The sequence below is a fragment of the Rhinatrema bivittatum genome, chromosome 8 (assembly GCF_901001135.1).
Source record: "Rhinatrema bivittatum chromosome 8, aRhiBiv1.1, whole genome shotgun sequence".
NCBI lineage: Eukaryota > Metazoa > Chordata > Amphibia > Gymnophiona > Rhinatrematidae > Rhinatrema > Rhinatrema bivittatum.
Genome location: NC_042622.1, coordinates 231707070 through 231724782, shown reverse-complemented (window position 1 = coordinate 231724782; position 17713 = coordinate 231707070). Strand labels below are relative to the sequence as shown.

At 45.4% G+C, this 17713-nt stretch overlaps 1 protein-coding gene across 4 annotated transcripts in view; it reads right to left on the bottom strand.

Annotated features, from left to right (window-relative positions):
• Window positions 1-681: 681 nt before the first annotated feature.
• MBD3 (methyl-CpG binding domain protein 3) overlaps window positions 682-17713 on the bottom strand; it is a 55710-nt gene continuing 38678 nt past the window's right edge. For 2 of the 4 annotated variants that reach the window (XM_029613993.1, XM_029613991.1), the window contains 4 exons: window positions 12637-12733; window positions 11492-11669; window positions 10753-10929; window positions 682-3400 (listed from right to left, as the gene is read on the bottom strand). In XM_029613993.1, coding sequence (XP_029469853.1) covers window positions 10758-10929; window positions 11492-11669; window positions 12637-12733 — 447 coding nt within the window. In that variant the 3' untranslated portion in view covers window positions 682-3400; window positions 10753-10757. The remainder of the gene's footprint in view (window positions 3401-10752; window positions 10930-11491; window positions 11670-12636; window positions 12734-17713) is intronic. The other 2 variants (XM_029613994.1, XM_029613992.1) reach the window with 1 other exon arrangement.

Sequence of the window (17713 nt, the reverse complement as noted above, 5' to 3'; positions counted from 1 at the left end):
GACCTCACTCAACTGAGGGAGGATGATACGCCTTTTATCTCAGGTGCATCTTGCCAAGTTTTCCTGTTCACCTTACCAGGTTGTATTCCACAATACAAGATGCTTGCCTTTCATCTGCTAGAGACAGAATACTAGCAGGCTGATGTCAGGATAGATGCATATAAGAAGTGACATCAGCAAGCCCGTTGATCTCAGTCACCATCTGTTGGTTAGTGTGCATAACCCATTTGTCTAGACTGGTCTGACTGGATGAAGAGAAAGATAACATTTTGAAAACTGCACTCCTGGCTCTTACATGTGGCTCAAGTACATACAATCTTGACAGCCTTTGTACCTTTAGCTACAGTGAAAAGGGACAAGGCTGAGTTCAGGGAAAAATCAAGTACCCAGGGGTCTTTGAGAATTGCCCTGCCTTACTAATTTAAAAAAAAAAAAAAAGCTGTTTACTTTGCTGAAAGAATTTCAAGTATATTTTAAATTAACAAGTTCTCAACTTCCATAAAAGCATTTAGGATCTTAGTGAACGATTTCATTCACCCCGCTCCCATTCTTTGGAGAAATTTGTATTCAATCCAGCCCTTAATACACTCAATGTAAGGTGAATGTGTGTGTGTTGGGGGGGGGGGGGGGGGGGGGGGGGGGGGGGGAGAGAAAAAAAAAAGACAAACTCTGGTTTCTTTCTTACATTCTTTATATGTACATAATACAAACATACGTAACCAAAGCAATTATCACAGGTATCAAGGAACCAATGTGCATCAGCACCAAACACATTTTTGCTGAAATTTAAATAAAAAACAAAAAGTAATGAAAGAAGCTTTCAGAGATTATAAACCAGAACTAGATCAGCAACTTTCAGCATCAAATATACAATCTGAAATTTAGAAATAACGTAAGCTTCATATTTCAAACACATTTCACCTATGCTGAGCACCTTTTATTTTCATCATATCTGGCCATCTGTTTGCATGAATTCGTGGCCCTCCCTATACACAGACAGGCCTGAAATATCATAGGTGAGTATCACCGTCCTCTCAGCATGTCTGCCACAGATCCATGGATTAGAAGGGCTCCTGACTGCTGTTCTGGGCGTGTGGTACTAAGAAAATACCTTGCCCACTTCTTTAACCTCGGGATCTTATGGAAGCATCAGTTATGTCAGCATCTTCCTGTATTATATATTCCTATACAAGTAGTCCTAATACGCAAATGTTATTTTAAAAATTCAAATGCCCATTTGTGTTTTTTGTAACATCTGCTTTTTATGCTTCTTGTGCTTTTCTTTTTGTCCAAGGGTACACACGTACCTAAGAGAATTCGAAGATTACAAAATAAGAACATCTCTTCAGTTTTGAGACTGTTCCAGTTAGTCACATTTGATAAGATACCTTCATGATTAAGTATCCTTTAGAAAAGACACCTCTGATGGCATGCCTAGTGAGCCATAATCCACTTTACAAAACATATATATATATACTGATGAACCTTATCCACCATCTCCCATCCCTTCATGCCTTTCTATAAAGAAGCATAGCCTGTATTCATTAAAAGCAGGCATGGGCAAAATGATCACAACCTGAAAAGGATAATCCTGGGATCCAGTAAGTTGAGATGTCCCACTATTCTCTTATCAATATGGGTGCAAGGAGTTCTTCTCAGAGAAAGCTGCAGCATCAGGCATTACAGTACTTTCATAACCAAGATCTGTTACATGAACGATACCACAAGTTTTTCTGTGCATTTTAACCAAGATCAGCAGCGCTGATCTTGCTTAAAATCTGGATGTAATCTTATTTTTAAAATGATTTATGTAATTGTATAATAAGGGTGGTGCATTCAAACTGTTCTCTCTCCTTTTTTATTTTTCCTTTTTTTTTCCACTCAGACTGAAGGTTTTGCACCTCCATCATCTTCTGGAGACAGAGAAATACTGATGGACTGCAGGTGGCACCTCATGGTATAGGACAGTATCAGTCAAAACTTCTCCATCTGCTAGAGTGGAGGCAAAACCCAGGAGTCTGGACTGATCCGGGTACACACAGGAAACATTTTTAAAATGATTTATGTAATTGTATAATATGGGTGGGTAAATACATATATATTTAAAGAAACAACAAAACCCAGAGATGATTTTGTTTTATTAAAGTCACAATAGTCTAAGCACATAGGGGGCACCAACTCACAGGACCACCATTGTTTTAACTGCTGGCTTTTGCAGCACATTCCCGAAAAAGCTCTGCCTGAGGCAGATGTTGGGAGAGGGGGTTCATTACCATTATTCTAACTGGAATGGCCTATAATCTCATCAGCTCCTTCAATTTCTGAATGTACAGCAGATTCAAAGGAACACTATGGAAATACCAGAGGTTCCCCCTTACTTATTTGTATGAGGCCCATTTGTTGTAAGAAAGTGGCATGCCTACTTTACAACCAGTAGCCTCCAAAATCTAGAGATAAAGTGGGAAAGAAGAGACCAGAAAAACTTCCAACATATACAAACACAGTAAAGATAAAGATTTTCAAAGTTATTTAATGTGAGAACTCTGTTAGGGATTAGGATAAATGACTGTTCCTTTCACTTTTCTGCTTATGTAAATACATTTAAGTTGCAGTGGTATAATGTGTATTCCCTATGATACATGTAGATAAAATAATGCAATTTTAGCAGTATGTTGGAAAAGGATGCGGCGAAAAGAAGTGAGAACAAATCTCAAACAATTTCATGTGTGTCTCCAAAGAATAGAAGGAAACTGAAAATTATATGCAGAGTCTGGAACTTAGAGATTTTCTTTCCTCTGGGGTGCAGATTCCATGTAAAATCAGGAACAAGCAGGCAATGAATGTTCTAATTTCTAGAACATGAGTAGTATAACGCAGGCCTATTCAACAATGGAAGAAAAGGGAGGACAGCATCTTGTGGTACTATTTAAGACACTTCAAAATCTGGACCTCGCTAGGGTATTTTTCTTCAATTAAAGTTCAACATACAAGGAAATGTGGCATTACAGACTCTTCCTAAAAACCTTCTCTACTGAGCTTATAAGCAGAAATGAACTGCCATTGTAAGCTCTTCTCATACTCTGGAATTTGACAGGTCAGACTGTAGGGGAAACTGACTTGTGACCCACAGATAACAAAATCAGATCTCTTTTCCAGCAATAACCCATTAAATGCTCATAGACACAACTTTCCCTTTCCAGAAGACAGAAAGGGTAGTTTGCCTATTTAGTGGCTTCAAATTTACATAGTCCTAAAGAGCCATAGCCCTCTGACTTCATGGCAAGCAGACATGGTGTATACTCATACGCAGGCTGGTTGGTACAATTCAATCCTGTCGTGTAAATCCTTATACTGGCCAGGCGAAGCTGGAATGTGTAAACTCCTGAACGGATGGAATGCCCTACAAAACAAAAACACCACCATAAGGAACTTTCCTGTGTGGAAAGTTAAGACCACAGGCCACTGCTTTGCCCAAATGTTGCTTCCTCTGTTGGCTGACTGCAATTACTTATCTTCTCTTCAGACAAGATAAAAATATACAAACACCACCAGCCCACTTATGCATTGCCCCAAAAGAAAAACCACTTCTCTAACCCAGGTCTAGGATCCAAAAGCTTCATTTTGGATCTGAGTGCCAAGAATAAGAAATCACTCTGACGTGCATCCTATTCATTTTATCTACACCTTCAGAACAGAAGATCTTCTTTTGCTAAATCTACAACAGAGCGGACACTTCCAAGAAAGAATGCAAAACAATGTGCGATCTAAGAAAGCTTGAGGCCTGGGCAAATACCTGGCAGTTCAGATTCAATGTGAAAAAATGCAGAACCATGCATTTGGTGTGCAGAAATCTAATGGAGTGGTTACACGATGAGGGGCAAGATATACAGTGCCTTATCAAAGCCTTTACACCTTTGTACATTTTTCACATTCTACTGCATATAAAATACAAATCAAAATGCATCAAATTAGGAGCTTGTTCTACATAACACATGCTATACTCTTATCGTGAATGAACAATTTTATAAATATTCCAAAGGTAATTAAGAATAAAAAAAAAAAAAAAAAGAAGTCTTGATTGCATAAGTCTTCACACCATTTGATTCAATACTTGGTGGAAGCTACTTTTGCAACCATCACCATGAGTTGTTCAGAATAAGTGTCTATCAACATTGCACAGGGGGATGGTACAGTTTTTGTCCATGCTTCTTAGCATAAGAGCTCAAGCTCTTTCAAGTAGGCTGGGGATCATCTGTGAACTGCAGCCTTCTCGGCACTGAGACCAAAAATTCCACAGACCAGAAAACCTTCTCCCTCATACACGCAGTGTGCCCTATGTTCTCTACAATGCTTATGCATCTTATGGATTTTCTTTAACAGTAGCTTTCTTCTTGCCACCCTCCCATACAGGCCATTCCTGGGGAGTAATCTTGAAATTATTAAACAGTAGGAAAATTGGTTCTTACCTGCTAATTTTTGTTTCTGTAGTACCAAGGATCAGTCCAGACAGTGGGTTGAGCCTCCTGTCCAGCAGATGGAGCCAGAGAAAAACTGAAAGGGTATCCTAGTAGAGGACAGTGCTCACCCTGCACCCCTCAGTATAAGCGTTATCAAAGCAGTGTAAAAACAAACGCAAATTGAACCAGAATAAGATCAAGCAAGTAACAAATCCAACAAGGCTAATATAATGAGAACATGGAACAGTGCAAGAAAAAAAAAACAGCTCTTGTCTATGTGGTAGATACATCCGGTGCCTCATCACTGTGATACATCAAAGTTCTGCAAGGAAGAAGGCATTCTCCAGAGCTGAAAAGGAAAAAACTACGAGCGGACTGACAAAAGAAATAAGGGAGGGAGTCTGGACTGATCTGTGGTACTACAAGAACGAAAATTAGCAGGTAAGAACCAATTTTCCTTTCCCTGTACGTACCCGGGATCAGTCCAGACAAGTGGGATGTACCAAAGCTTTCCTATGTAGGGTGGGACAGAGACAATCCCGCTTGGAGCACGTCTGCCGAAAGAACCAAAAACTGGCGCCAGAACGTCAAGACAATAACGCCGAGCAAACATATGCATAGATTTCCAGGTAGCTGCTCTGCAAATTTCCTGAGGAGAAACCAACTGGCTCTCTGCCCAAGAAGTAGCCTGCGAACGCAGAGAATGGGCTTTTAGTCCCTCTGGGACCGGCCGGCCCTCGACAAAGATACGCCGATGCGATCGCTTTCTTTAGCCAGCGAGCAATGGTGGCTTTAGAGGTCTTCTGACCTTTATGAGGCTCACTCCATAAAACAAAGAGATGATCGGAGACTCTGAAATCACTGGTAACCTGCAAGTACTGAAGGAGAACTCGCTTAACATCCAAGCGGAGATCAGCACCCGACGTGCCAGCAATATCCTCCAGAGAAAAAGCAGGGAGCTCCACTGATTGCTTGACATGAAAGGAGGAAACTACCTTTGGCAGAAACCCCCCAATCAGAGAATCTCAGGATGGGCTCAGGATAAAGCCTGCAGCTTGGAAACCCTCCTGGCTGTGCAAATAGCCACGAGGAACACCGTCTTAAGCGTGAGGTCCTTGAGCGTGGCTCGATGGAGGGGTTCAAAAGGTGCCTTCGCAGAGAACCCATAGGACCAGGTTAAGATTCCAAGATGAGCAAGTAGCTCGGACCGGCAGATTCAAATGCTTAGCCCCCTTAAGAAATCGAGCAACATCCGGATGGGCAGACACAGAGTAACCATCCAGCTTGCCCAAGAGGGAGCCGAGAGCCGAAACCTGAACCCGCAAGGAGTTGAAAGATAAACTTTTAGAGAGTCCGTTCTGAAGGAAGGAAAGAACCAGAGACCAGGGCCCTGCACGTCGATACCCCAGCCTCCATGCACATATTATCAACACCCTCCAAACCCGAACATAAGACAGATGTCGAGGTTTTACGGGCCCGCAACAGCATGGATATCACTTCCTCCTTGTAGCCCCTGCTCAAAAGCCAGGCCGCAAGACAAAAGCGATCTGCCTGATCTAAAAATACTGGACCTTGTCGCAGGAGGTTGTGGAGGTGAGCGAGACTAAGAGGGCCGTGAACCACGGTCTCCCAGGTCACTCCAGTGCTATGAGAATGACCGGCCCGTGGTGAAGTTCTATCCTTCTGAGAACTTTTCCCACCAGAGGCCAAGGAGGGAATATGTAAAGGAGGACATCGCTGGGCCAGGGCAGGACCAGAGCATCCACACCTTCCGAGCAGTGTTCTCTCCTGCAGCTGAAGAACCGGGGAGCCTTCACGTTCTTCAGGGTGGCCATCAAGTCCAAGTGGGGAACCCCCCCCCCACCTGCGGACGACTAGATCCATCGCCTTGTCTGACAATTCCCACTCTCCGGGGTCGAGATGCTGACGACTGAGGAAGTCGGCCTGAACATTCTCTTTTCCTGCAATTGGGGAAGCCGCCAGGCGGTCCAAATGGCGCTCTGCACAAGCGAACAGTTGGCTGGCCTCCAGGGCTACCAGGCGACTCCTGGTGCCCCCCTGGCGATTGATGTAAGCTACCGTGGTGGCATTGTCAGAGATGACTCTCACCGCTTTGCAACGGATCAAGGGAAGGAAGAACCTGAGGGCCAGTCGAACTGAAACTGCTCCCCAGCCGGAGAGGCTGGCATCCGTTGTCACGACAATCCACTGAGGAGTCTCCAGGGGCATGCCCCTTGACAGGTGGTCGGGAGAAAGCCACCACTGCAAGCTGATTATGGTAGACTCAGGAAATGGTAGGGGGGCCTGAAACTCCTTAGAAACCGGCTTCCAACGGGCCAGTAAAGCTTTCTGCAAAGGACACATATGCGCAAACACCCAGGGCACCAGATCTATAGTGGAAGCCATAGAGCCCAGAACTTGAGGTAATCCCAGGCCGTGGGTATCGGCAGAGATAAGAGATGCTGTACCTGCTGCATGAGCTTGAGTGCACAGGCCTCGGACAGGGAGACCTTGGACATGCGAGTGTCGAAGTGAGCTCCCAGAAATTCCAGAACTTGAGAGGGCAAGAGGTTGCTCTTGGAGTAGATGACTATCCACCCGAGGGAGGTGAGTTCCGACACTACCCGACTGACCGCCATCACACACAGCTGCTTCGACTTCACCCGGATGAGCCAATCGTCCAGGTAGGGATGGACCAAGAACCCCTCCCTCCGGAGAAAAGCCGCCACCACCACCTTCACTCTTGGTGAACTTGCGAGGGGCGGAGGCAAGCCCAAACGGAAGAGCTTGGAACTGAAAGTGCCGGCCCAGTATGTCGAAGCAAAGATACTTCTGGTGCTCCTTGCGAATCGGGATGTGAAAGTAAGCCTCTGTGAGGTTGCGTGAAGCCAGGAACTCACCGGAGTGAACCGCCGCAATGACCGCCCTCAGGGTTTCCATCCGAAAATGGGGAACCTTGAGCGCCCGGTTGACTCGAGGTCCAGAATCGGTTGGAAGGAACCGTCCTTTTTGGGGACGATGAAGTAGATGGAATAATGGCCGAATCCCTGTTCCTCTGGGGGAACAGGGACTATGGCCCTGTGTTCCTGGAGCCTGTCGAGAGTCTGACACACCGCTGGCTGTTTTCGACTGCCGCATGGAGAGATCAGGTGGCTGCCGGGAAGGTCCCGAGCAAATTGTAACGTATAATCTTTGTCAATCACGTCGAGGACCCACTGATCCTTGGTGATTTTGGCCCATTCCCCAAGAAAAAGGGACAGACGTCCACCTAAGGCGGGAGCGAAGGAATGGGCCTGCCTCATCTCATTGTGAGGACTTGGCGGCGGATCCATGGGGATTCCATTCCGGAACGGTCGACGTCCTCGAAAGGAATGAGACCATGCCTGCGATCTGAAGGAGGCAGGAAGCTGAGAGGTCCCCCACGTTCTGTTGTACCTGCGCTGACCCCTGAATCGAGAGCGCGAAGGAAAAAAGGATTTTGACTGTTTAAGGCAGTCCCTCAGCAGCTTATGAACCTTGTTATCACCTAAGGATTTAATAAGCTGTTCCAGATCCTCCCCAAAAAGCAACTTACCCTTGAAGGGGAGAGTGCCTAACGGACTTGGAAGAGGAGTCTGCTGTCCAGTTATGCAGCCAGAGGAGCCGCCTGGCGGAGACTGCTGAGACCATAGCCCTGGGCCTGCACCCAGAGGAGATCATAAAGGGCACCAGCTCCATAAGCAATCGCACCTTCGAGCCGCTCCACTTGTTCGGCCTCTGCAAACGGGAGGTCCTGGGTGCTGAGTAGTTGAACCCACCTGAGGCTTGCCCACTGCATGAGACTGCTACAAACCTTCACCCAGACACCTAAGGCCAGCACCTCAAAGATCCTTTTGAGATGTACTTCCAACTTGCGATCTTGAAGATCCTTTAAGGCTGTGGCCCCTACAACTGGAATGGTGGTGCGTTTGGTGACAGCAGACACCGAAGCATCAACCTTGGTGACTTTGAGCATTTCAAGAGCTGTAGCCGGGAGGGGATATAACTTATCCATTGCCCTGCCCACGCGGAGACCAGACTCGGGAGACTCCCATTCCCTGAGCAGAAGCTGCATAAGCATAGGATGGAAGGGAAATGTACGGGATGGAGCCCTTAGACCCGCCAGGACTAGGTCAACGGTACGGGAGGTGGAGGCAATGGCGGGCTCTTCCGCGGGCACATAGATTCCAAGTTCATCCAGAACAAAGGGAATAAGCGGGTCCAGCTCCTTGCGTTTGAACAACCTCAAAACCCATGGGTCATCTCCCTCCATGGGGGAGGGAGTGGGATTATCAAGCGAAAGATTCAGGTTGGCATTTGGATCGGGCAGCGGAGCAGGAGGAAGAGGGTCAGGTGGGTCCAACCCACCGGGTACAGTCCTGTACATAGTAGTACCCTGTGAGTCTGGGGTGCCAGAGCCCTGGCTAACACCCAAACGAGGGATTTTTGCCGGTGGGGGGGCCCAGAGTGGGATCCTCCTGTACCTCCAAGTTTGCTAAAAAGGACTTATGTAAGAGAAGCACAAATTCTGGGGAAAAAGGAGGTTGTGCTCTGCCGGGCCCCTGGGGGGGGTGGGGGAGGGGCCACTCGGAAGGTCAGAATCAGCATCAGGAGAGCCCATAGGGCTTAAGTCAGGCGGCAAACAACAAAAATCTGGCTCCCCTCCCCCCCCCCCCCCCGAGGGACAGAGTCTGCTGCGAGGTCCTGGCACAAAATGGCCACAGTTCCCGCAGTTTTGTGTGTGGACGACGGCCTGGACACATGCTTGCCGACCTGTCCTCAGGTCGTCTATTTCAAAAGAGCCACGGAGGGTCCCTCCCCTCCGTACAAGCAGAGCCCGTCGCGGGAGAGCCACGAGGCAGGCTCCCTGCAGGCAAGACAAAACGCTGACCTCTGCATCGGTAAGTCAGCTGCGCATGAACCAGCTGAGCCTGCCTGCTGTGAAGCAGGAAGCCGACTAAATGGCCTCGAGCCGCTGCTTTCCCTGTCAGATGGCACGGAGCCGTGAAGAACTGCCTTATTCCAACTTTTACACCGAATTCAAAAGTTCTCCTTTCTCTCTCTTTTTTTTTTGAGAAACAGCTAAATAGGCTGAAGGGTTTGTGCCACAGCAGAAGAATTAAAACATCTCTGCAAAGGACCCGGGGAATAGTCACATCTCTGGGTCACCAATGCAAGAGAGGGGGCGTGACTGGACCACCAGTATCACCCCTAGGCAGGGAATTAGGCTACCGGGAAAGAGACCTAGGCTGAATTGCTCAAGGGGAAAACCCCCCCTAGGACTCTACAAGAGCCTGGAGACAGAACTGTCTCCAGAGAAAAGAAAATTCATTGTTCCTGTTTTTTTTTTTTGTTTTAGAAATACTTGCTTGACCCAGTGAAGAGAAAACAGAAGTCTTCGCAAGAAGAAATAAAGAAATATCACTAAGGAGAGGGAACCGCAGGTTCGTCCGTCTGCATCTGCTGGAGCCAGAGAAATACTGGGAGATGCAGGGTGAGCACTGTTCTCTAGAAGGATACCCTTTCAGTTTTTCTCTGGCTGCATCTGCTGGACAGGAGGCTCAACCCACTGTCTGGACTGATCCGGGTACGTACAGGGAACAACATTTTCCCAATTTCAGCCAGAGACCTTGGGTTGTTCTTTAAAAATAATCTTAAGCCTCACTGACCTGCCACAGCAATTTCCTTAACTCACAGCTACTGATTTTGGAACTGCTTGATCATGGCAGTGCCAAACTGTATCCACTTATGATAGACCCGACAGTGTACCCCAAGTATACTCAAAATACATTGAAATTTTCTTATAATCTTCACCTAAATCTGTGCCTCTGAATAACATTATCCCAGAGTTGTTTTGACAGCTCCTTGTTTGGCATGTTTTGACCTTTGCTTCAAATTCACTTCATTTGATAAAAACAGCTTGATTCTTCATCCATAAGGATTCAAATCAACTCAACTACTGTGACTGACACAGACAGGCTCTATTTGATGTATAAGGGGCCTTAAGGTAATGTTTTTAAACCACTAATTTAGATTTGCTATGACAAAGTGTGTGAAGACTTATGCAATCAAGACCTTTTTTTTTTTTATTAATTACTTTTTGAATATTTTTATAATCCTTCTTTCATGATGAAAGTGTAGATTATATTGGGTAGATTAGTAAAACAAACTTACTTTAATATATTTTAATTTGTATTTTTTAGACAGCATAATGTGAAAAAGATCAAGGATGTGAAGAGTTTTACATGGCATTGTAGTATATTCATGACAGTATTACCTGGACTATACACCATCCATATCTTGTTCTCTGTCCTCTTCATCTTCCTCATCCTCCCCTTCCTTCTCTATCGTGGGCTCACTGTCCTTTGCAATTTCTTCTACATGCGCCAACATGTCAGCCATCAGTGCCTCCTCCAGCCTCTTTCGTACCTGCTGCACCAGCTCCTCCTGTTTCCTGGGGAATAATACCAGGGACCCTTACAAGTTCAGGGCTCATCTTTCATAAACTCAGCAGGAACAAAAATTGGCTCAAGAGCTAATCAGTCCTCCCAATAATGAAGCACTGAATATCACCACAAAATTAACAGATTAAAATATGTCAAAGGCTTGATAGAATTTAAGATTAAAAATTAGAATTAAATGTGCAAATTAAGCATTTATTTATGTTTAAAGGTTAAGACTAACAAGACAAAAATAAGAGAAAGGAGAAAAATTTTAGTTAAACCTGATTACTTACCCTACTCTTCCAGCCCAGAGTGAGTTAATGATAGGGAATGGCAACTCCAGGGTACTGACACAAAATTACACAACCTCTGTCTTCTAGGGTGCTGGTTCAGATCTAGCCAAGGTCAGCAGACACTTGAAATGGTTTAAGAGAAACAAGCTGGTGGTCTCTCCAACATCCAGTGACCATGTGCCTACACCACTAACAAACCCCATCCCAAACTGGCACTAACACGTAGATAGGAACAGGAACCAAGCATCCACCTATTGCATTCGCTGGGGCTCTGTCTTACCTAATGTCTTCATCTGTCACCATAAACGCTTTACAAAGCGGCTGAGAGGTATTTAGCCAAACGCCAGGGTTCTTCTCCACAGCAGCAGAAAGCTGTCCCGTGATTGGCATAGTGCTGGTATGCAATGCACTGGCAATAGCTGAGAGAAGGGTCTCGTCTGTGCAACCTGGCCCAACACCTGCAAATTTTACTCACACACTTCAGTATCGTCATTAGCTATTAAATTACCAATGAGAACTTGCTAAACAGCACACGCAACTGAAAAAGGTTTCTTTCTATAATGGACATGCCATCTTTCAAGTGACCTCAGAATGACCCACCCAATTACACACTACAATTACAGCTCAGACATTTTGACTTAACCTTGAGAAGTTCATGCGAAAGAAGTCAAACATTACCACTGCTGGTTCTTCTATCTGAGCAAAATAATACTACCTCATCCAACTAATCATTTTCAACAGAATGAAATGTCATCAAGCCCTCAAATCTGAAAACCTACTTCTGGCCTCATATACTCCTTGCCCCAAGTTCTCCTGTTTACTTTTTAAACAAAATTCATAAATTGCTCCCTCTACTATTCAAGGACATTTTAAATAATTAAATATGACACTTAACACTTCTAGGTTACCAGTGCAGCATGACGAGACTGGCCACAAACAAAACAGACATGCTGCGGGCATATTTGCTCTGAATTCTCTCTCTCACCTTATTCGGTTCTTGTAAAACTACTGTTCCAACAAATGGGGATATCTTTATTAGCACCTGGTTAATTTTAGTTATGAATTTATTTTTTGGTGCTATATCCTTGGAAAAATATATAGAAAATTAAAACAATAAGTAACTGCACAATAAAGAACAATGTGGATCTTTGTGCTGGAGCTTCTCAACTCTGGCCCTTGAGGGGTCATGGATAGGTTGGTTTGGCTCTCAGGACATCTACAGTGAATATTTAGCATATCTGCACATGCATAGTCCAAAAAACAGATTAATTTGCATGTGTCTTTACTCTGAAAATTAAATCTGTTTGCAATCCTGGGTGCTACAGCTAAGAACCCTTTCTTTCAACCAGGTGATCTATGTGCTTCTATCAGAAGGGAGAGAATATGTTTTTAAAGGAATGCCCAACCAGGAAATATTTTCCTCACCATTACCTTGCAAGCCCTTGGGGAGGTCCATGGTTTTCACAAGCTCTTCTGCAATGTCAAAGGCGTTCAGGCCACTCAGTTTCTTCTCCCAAAATAGCTGACATAACCAGAGAGAAAGGAAAATTGGTTCTTACCTGCTAATTTTTGTTCCTGTAGTACCATGGATCAGTCCAGACTCCTGAGTTTTGCCTCCCCACCAGCAGATGGAGATAGAGAAGTTTTAACTGACTCTGCCCTATACCCTAAAGGTGCCACCTACAGTCTGTCAGTATTTCAATGTATCAAAGCAAAACTCTTAAATAGTAGAATAAATCACCTACACCCCCCTCCCCAACCAGGGGAAGAGAAACCTCGCGACTTAAACTGTCTTGCTCACAAACCTCAAAAGGAACAGAACAAGTAAGAAAATACTCTGCAGGGCTAACTAATATACACTAGAACAAGTGGACTCTCAAGCAGGGCAGGACTCTGGACTGATCCATGGTACTACAGGAACGAAAATTAGTAGGTAAGAACCAATTTTCTTTTCCCTGTACGTACCCGGATCAGTCCAGATTCCTGGGATGTACCAGAGCTCTTCTAACATGTGTGGGACCCCGAGAGGGCCGCTCGAATCACACCAGCACCGAAACCCCCAGAGTCTGGGGCCTGGACATCCAAACGATAATGTCTAGCAAAGGTGTGCAAGGACTTTCAAGTGGCCGCCCTACAGATCTCTTGCGGCGACACCAGTTGACATTCCACCCACGCCGCCGCTTGCTCGTAGACCAACTGGACTCGGGCAACCATGTAATAAGTACGCTGAGCTAATATCTCTCGACGCTTTATGTCCCTTCTTAGGACCACTCCAGAGCATGAACAGATTGTCTGACACCCGAAAGGAATTAGTGGTCTTCAAATAGCTTAAGAGAACCCAATGGGGGCACCAGACAAGGATGCCCGTTATCGCTGTTACTTTACATATTGTCGATTGACCCCCTTTTACGTAAAATAGCCGAGGATCCACAGATCACTGGGTTTGGAAGTGGAGATCAAGAGTTTAAAATATCAGTGTTTGCAGACAATGTTATGGTCTTCTTGACCAACCCCCAAAAATCTCTTACGGGGGTTTTAGCTTGGCAACGACTTTTTGGCTCCTTTGTGGGCTTAAAGATAAACACGGATAAGTCGGAAGCTATGGCCTTAGACCCCTCTATAAAGGGGGACTAGGAGGGTACCTTCCCCCTGAAATGGGTAGGCTCAGAGATGCTGTATCTAGGGATCCACCTTCCAAAGGATGTAGAGAGCCTACACAGAGCGAACATTGATCCTCTCCATCATATGGAAGAAAAGTTACGGATCTGGACTAACCTGCCCCTATCTCTGTCGGGAAAAATCTATTTACTGAAAATGTGGAGCTGCTGCGCTGGCTACGTGTTACAACAAATTCCCTTGTGGTTAAAGAAATCAGAGCTTACTCGTATAAATAGAGCAATATGTCAGTTCCTCTGGGGTGGTAGACGGGCTCGGCAAACCCTCCAAACCTTGATGCGGCCCAGAGACCAAGGAGGTTTGGCATGTCCGAACTGGAGGGAATATAATCTAGCATGTGTGTTACTCCACGTATATGACTGGATAAAGGAGACGTCTATATGTACACCTTATAAGTCTCTCTGTGCCTGGTTATGCCCACTACGGCCCATAAATCTCCTCCAAGTCCCAGGGGTGCGGTTACCGAGCAGTACTAGGCATAGCCAGCTTTTGAAAATCAGTCACCAAGCATGGCGGTTTTTAACTAAGATAAAATGTGGGTTGACATCTATATCCACGCCATTTCTTACGTTTATAGGGAATCCAGCGTTTATGGATGGAAAGGAATCTATAGTTTTTAGCAAATGGGCAGAATTAGGATTGACCAATGTGTATCAATTTCTAGACCTTAGGCAGGGAGGAGTCCTGAGTTTTCAAACACTGCGAGAAATGCATGGGATGGATAATAAAGATTTTTATGGATATCTGCAGGCTAGACACTACATAAATTCCTTGCAATTAGTCCCCAATTTACAGAGATTTGAGGTCTTTTTTTTGTTGCCAGTGGGCATAAATCAAATTCCTGTGCAACTTTCTCCAAAATGCTTCGCAGTATCCCTCATACTCACACACTCCTCACTATTCAAAGCAAATGGCAAAAGCAAGCTAATATTCACCTAATAAGCTTCAACAGCAAGAGGAAATGTGGAAAAAAGGATTCACACTCACAAAGAGGGGAGTAGCTGGCTTGTTACGGCGGTTACTACCCCAAATCAAATAAGCCTGATACTTCACTTTCAATGCATATACAGCATAGTTCTCTGATTCAACGGCAGGGGAGAAGAAAAACTGATACTTCACACATCCAGAAAAGAGGGTTCGCACTCGCAAAGCAGGGAGTAGCTGGCTTGTTACGGCGGTTACTACCCCAAACCAAATGTGCCTGATACTTCACTTTCGATGCATATCCAGCATAGCTCTCTGCTTCAACGGCATGGGAGAAGAAAATCAACCAATAAGGGCTGTATAACAGTCTGGGTAAAACAAATAAACATGGGTGCAGATTGCTTATTGCGGCGGCTTCTACCCCTAACTAATCAAGCTAGATATTTCACTTGGATGCAGCTCCATCACTGCTCTCTACATTAAAGGTGGGGGTGGAAGGGAAATAGAACCAAGAGCTAAGAGAAACAGATAAGTATGAGAGAGAAAATTTGCGGGGCAGACTAGATGGGCCATTTGGTCTCCTTCTGCCGTCATTTCTATGTTTCTATGTAATGCTAGAGGACATTGTTTGTATACTAAAGGGATGTTTTACTGTATCTGAAAATGTCAGCTTAAGAGAAGTGGGGTTCAAAATATTGCACTGTATGTATATGGCTCGAACTGGCATGTATGCAGCTCGTCTTTGTGACTCGGACTTGTGTTTAAAATGCGGGGAGGACCCTGGTTCCTTCTTCCACTGTATTTGGTCGTGTAAAATTGTACAGGGGTTCTGGGATGCCATTCTGCTAGAGATGGGAAGAGCTTTGGATCTCTCCATTCCAAAGGAACCTCGAATCTGCCTTTTCCGCCTATATGATGGCCCGTTGGAAGCTTTAGCAGAGGCTCAAAAATTATTCCTTAGTAAGGCCACCTTGGCAGGCATACAAACTATAATGGCAGACTGGACGACTGCTGCGCACCCACAGACATCTCAATGGAAAAACAGGTTGGACAATATGCTGCAATACGAACTTATGACGGCCAATAGTCAATCAAACGAATGCAACGCAGATGGGATGAGATATGGCGTGGATACTGGGCTCGGATCCCACAATCTAAAAAAGACTTATACAAGAAACATTGTCTCCAAAGATATACAGCCTCTTCGAGGGAACCCAAGATGTCCACACTGATGTAAACATAAAAATGGACAATGTACCTTGTTTCAAAGAGGGAGGGGACGGACGGACGGGGGAAATCGCAACTGGTTTTGTAACTGTTGAGTTCCAAGGTTGTTCGCTTTATTCATGAAAAATTCAATAAAGAAATACTAAAAAAAAAAAAAAAAAAAAAAAAAAAAGAGAACCTGGACATCCAGTTTCTTCAAGACCCAGGACTTAGGGTCAGAATGATCGAGACCTGGAAGAGAAGGGAGCTTCACAGACTGATTAAGATGGAACAACGAGACAACTTTAGGGAGAAAGGAGGGGACAGTCTGCAACAAAACTCCCGAATCCGTAATTCTCAAAAAGGGCTCCCTGTAAGATAATGCCTGAAACTCAGACACCCAGCAAGCCGATGAAATAGCCACAAGGAAAACCATCTTTAGAGTAAGGTCCTTCAACATCGTCCTCTTCAGAGGCTCAAACGGCTACGCACATAATGCCCTAAGAACAAGGTTAAAGCTCCATGAAGGACACGGATTCCATACCGGCGGGCGCAAATGTTTCACCCCTCGGAGAAAACGTGCCAAGTCCGGATGGGCCGCTAATGGTAGCCCCTGAACTTTACCCTGAAAGCAACCTAGGGCTGACACCTGCACCCTTAAAGAGTTACATGATAAGCCCTTAGACAAACCAGCCTGCAAAAAGGATAAAATATCCGACACTGAAGCCCGAAAGGGGCGCACCTCGTGTTCGACACACCAAGTCTCAAAAATCCTCCACACCCTGGCATAATATCCTTTGCTTTTTAGACGTTGCCTCTCAAAAGCCATGCCGCGAGACAAAATTGATCTGCCTCGTCCATACAAACAGGTCCCTGGCGTACAAGATTGGGAAGGTCCCGGAACCTCAAAGGACCCTCCACCACTAAGATGATCAGGTCCGGGAACCATGGACGCCTCGAAGGCACCTGTTGACCCTTTTGAGATAGAGGATGAGTCGAAAGGTGCCTTCCTTTTTTGGTACCACGAAGTAAATGGAATATCGTCCCATGCAGCACTTCGCGGGAAGAACTGGACAAATTGCAACCAGATCAAGTAGTCGCTGCAAGGTGTCCTGCACCACTTTTCGCTTTTCTGTGTACGAGATTGGGGAGACAAGGAAACTGTCATGAGGGCGTCGTACAAAATCTAACACATAGCCTTGCCTTATTATGCTGAGGACCCACTGGTCTGAGGTTAATTTGACCCATTCCTCGTAAAACAGGGACAACCTGCCCCCTACAGACGGAACCGAGGAAGGGAGCTATCCTGGCATCATTGGGAAGATTTAGATCCTCCTGGTGCTTGGGGAGCACCTGCTCTTCCAAAGCGTCGCCCTCGAAAGGACTGTGACCAGGATTGTTGCCTGCCCGAATTCTGGCAAAATGAAGACCCCAATCGCGAGAACCAAAATCTTCTATTTCCTCGCGAACGTGACCTAGGGGGAAAGGAACTCTTCGATTTAGGCTTGTCCTCCGGAAGCTTATGGACCTTGTTTTCCCCTAAAGATTGAATCATATCCTCTAGGTCATTTCCGAAGAGGAGTTTGCCTTTAAGAGGCAGGGATCCCAGCTGAGCCTTAGACGAAACATCCACTGCCCAGTTCCAAAGCCACAGCAATCTGCGAGCCAAGACCACGGATACCATAGACCTGGCCGA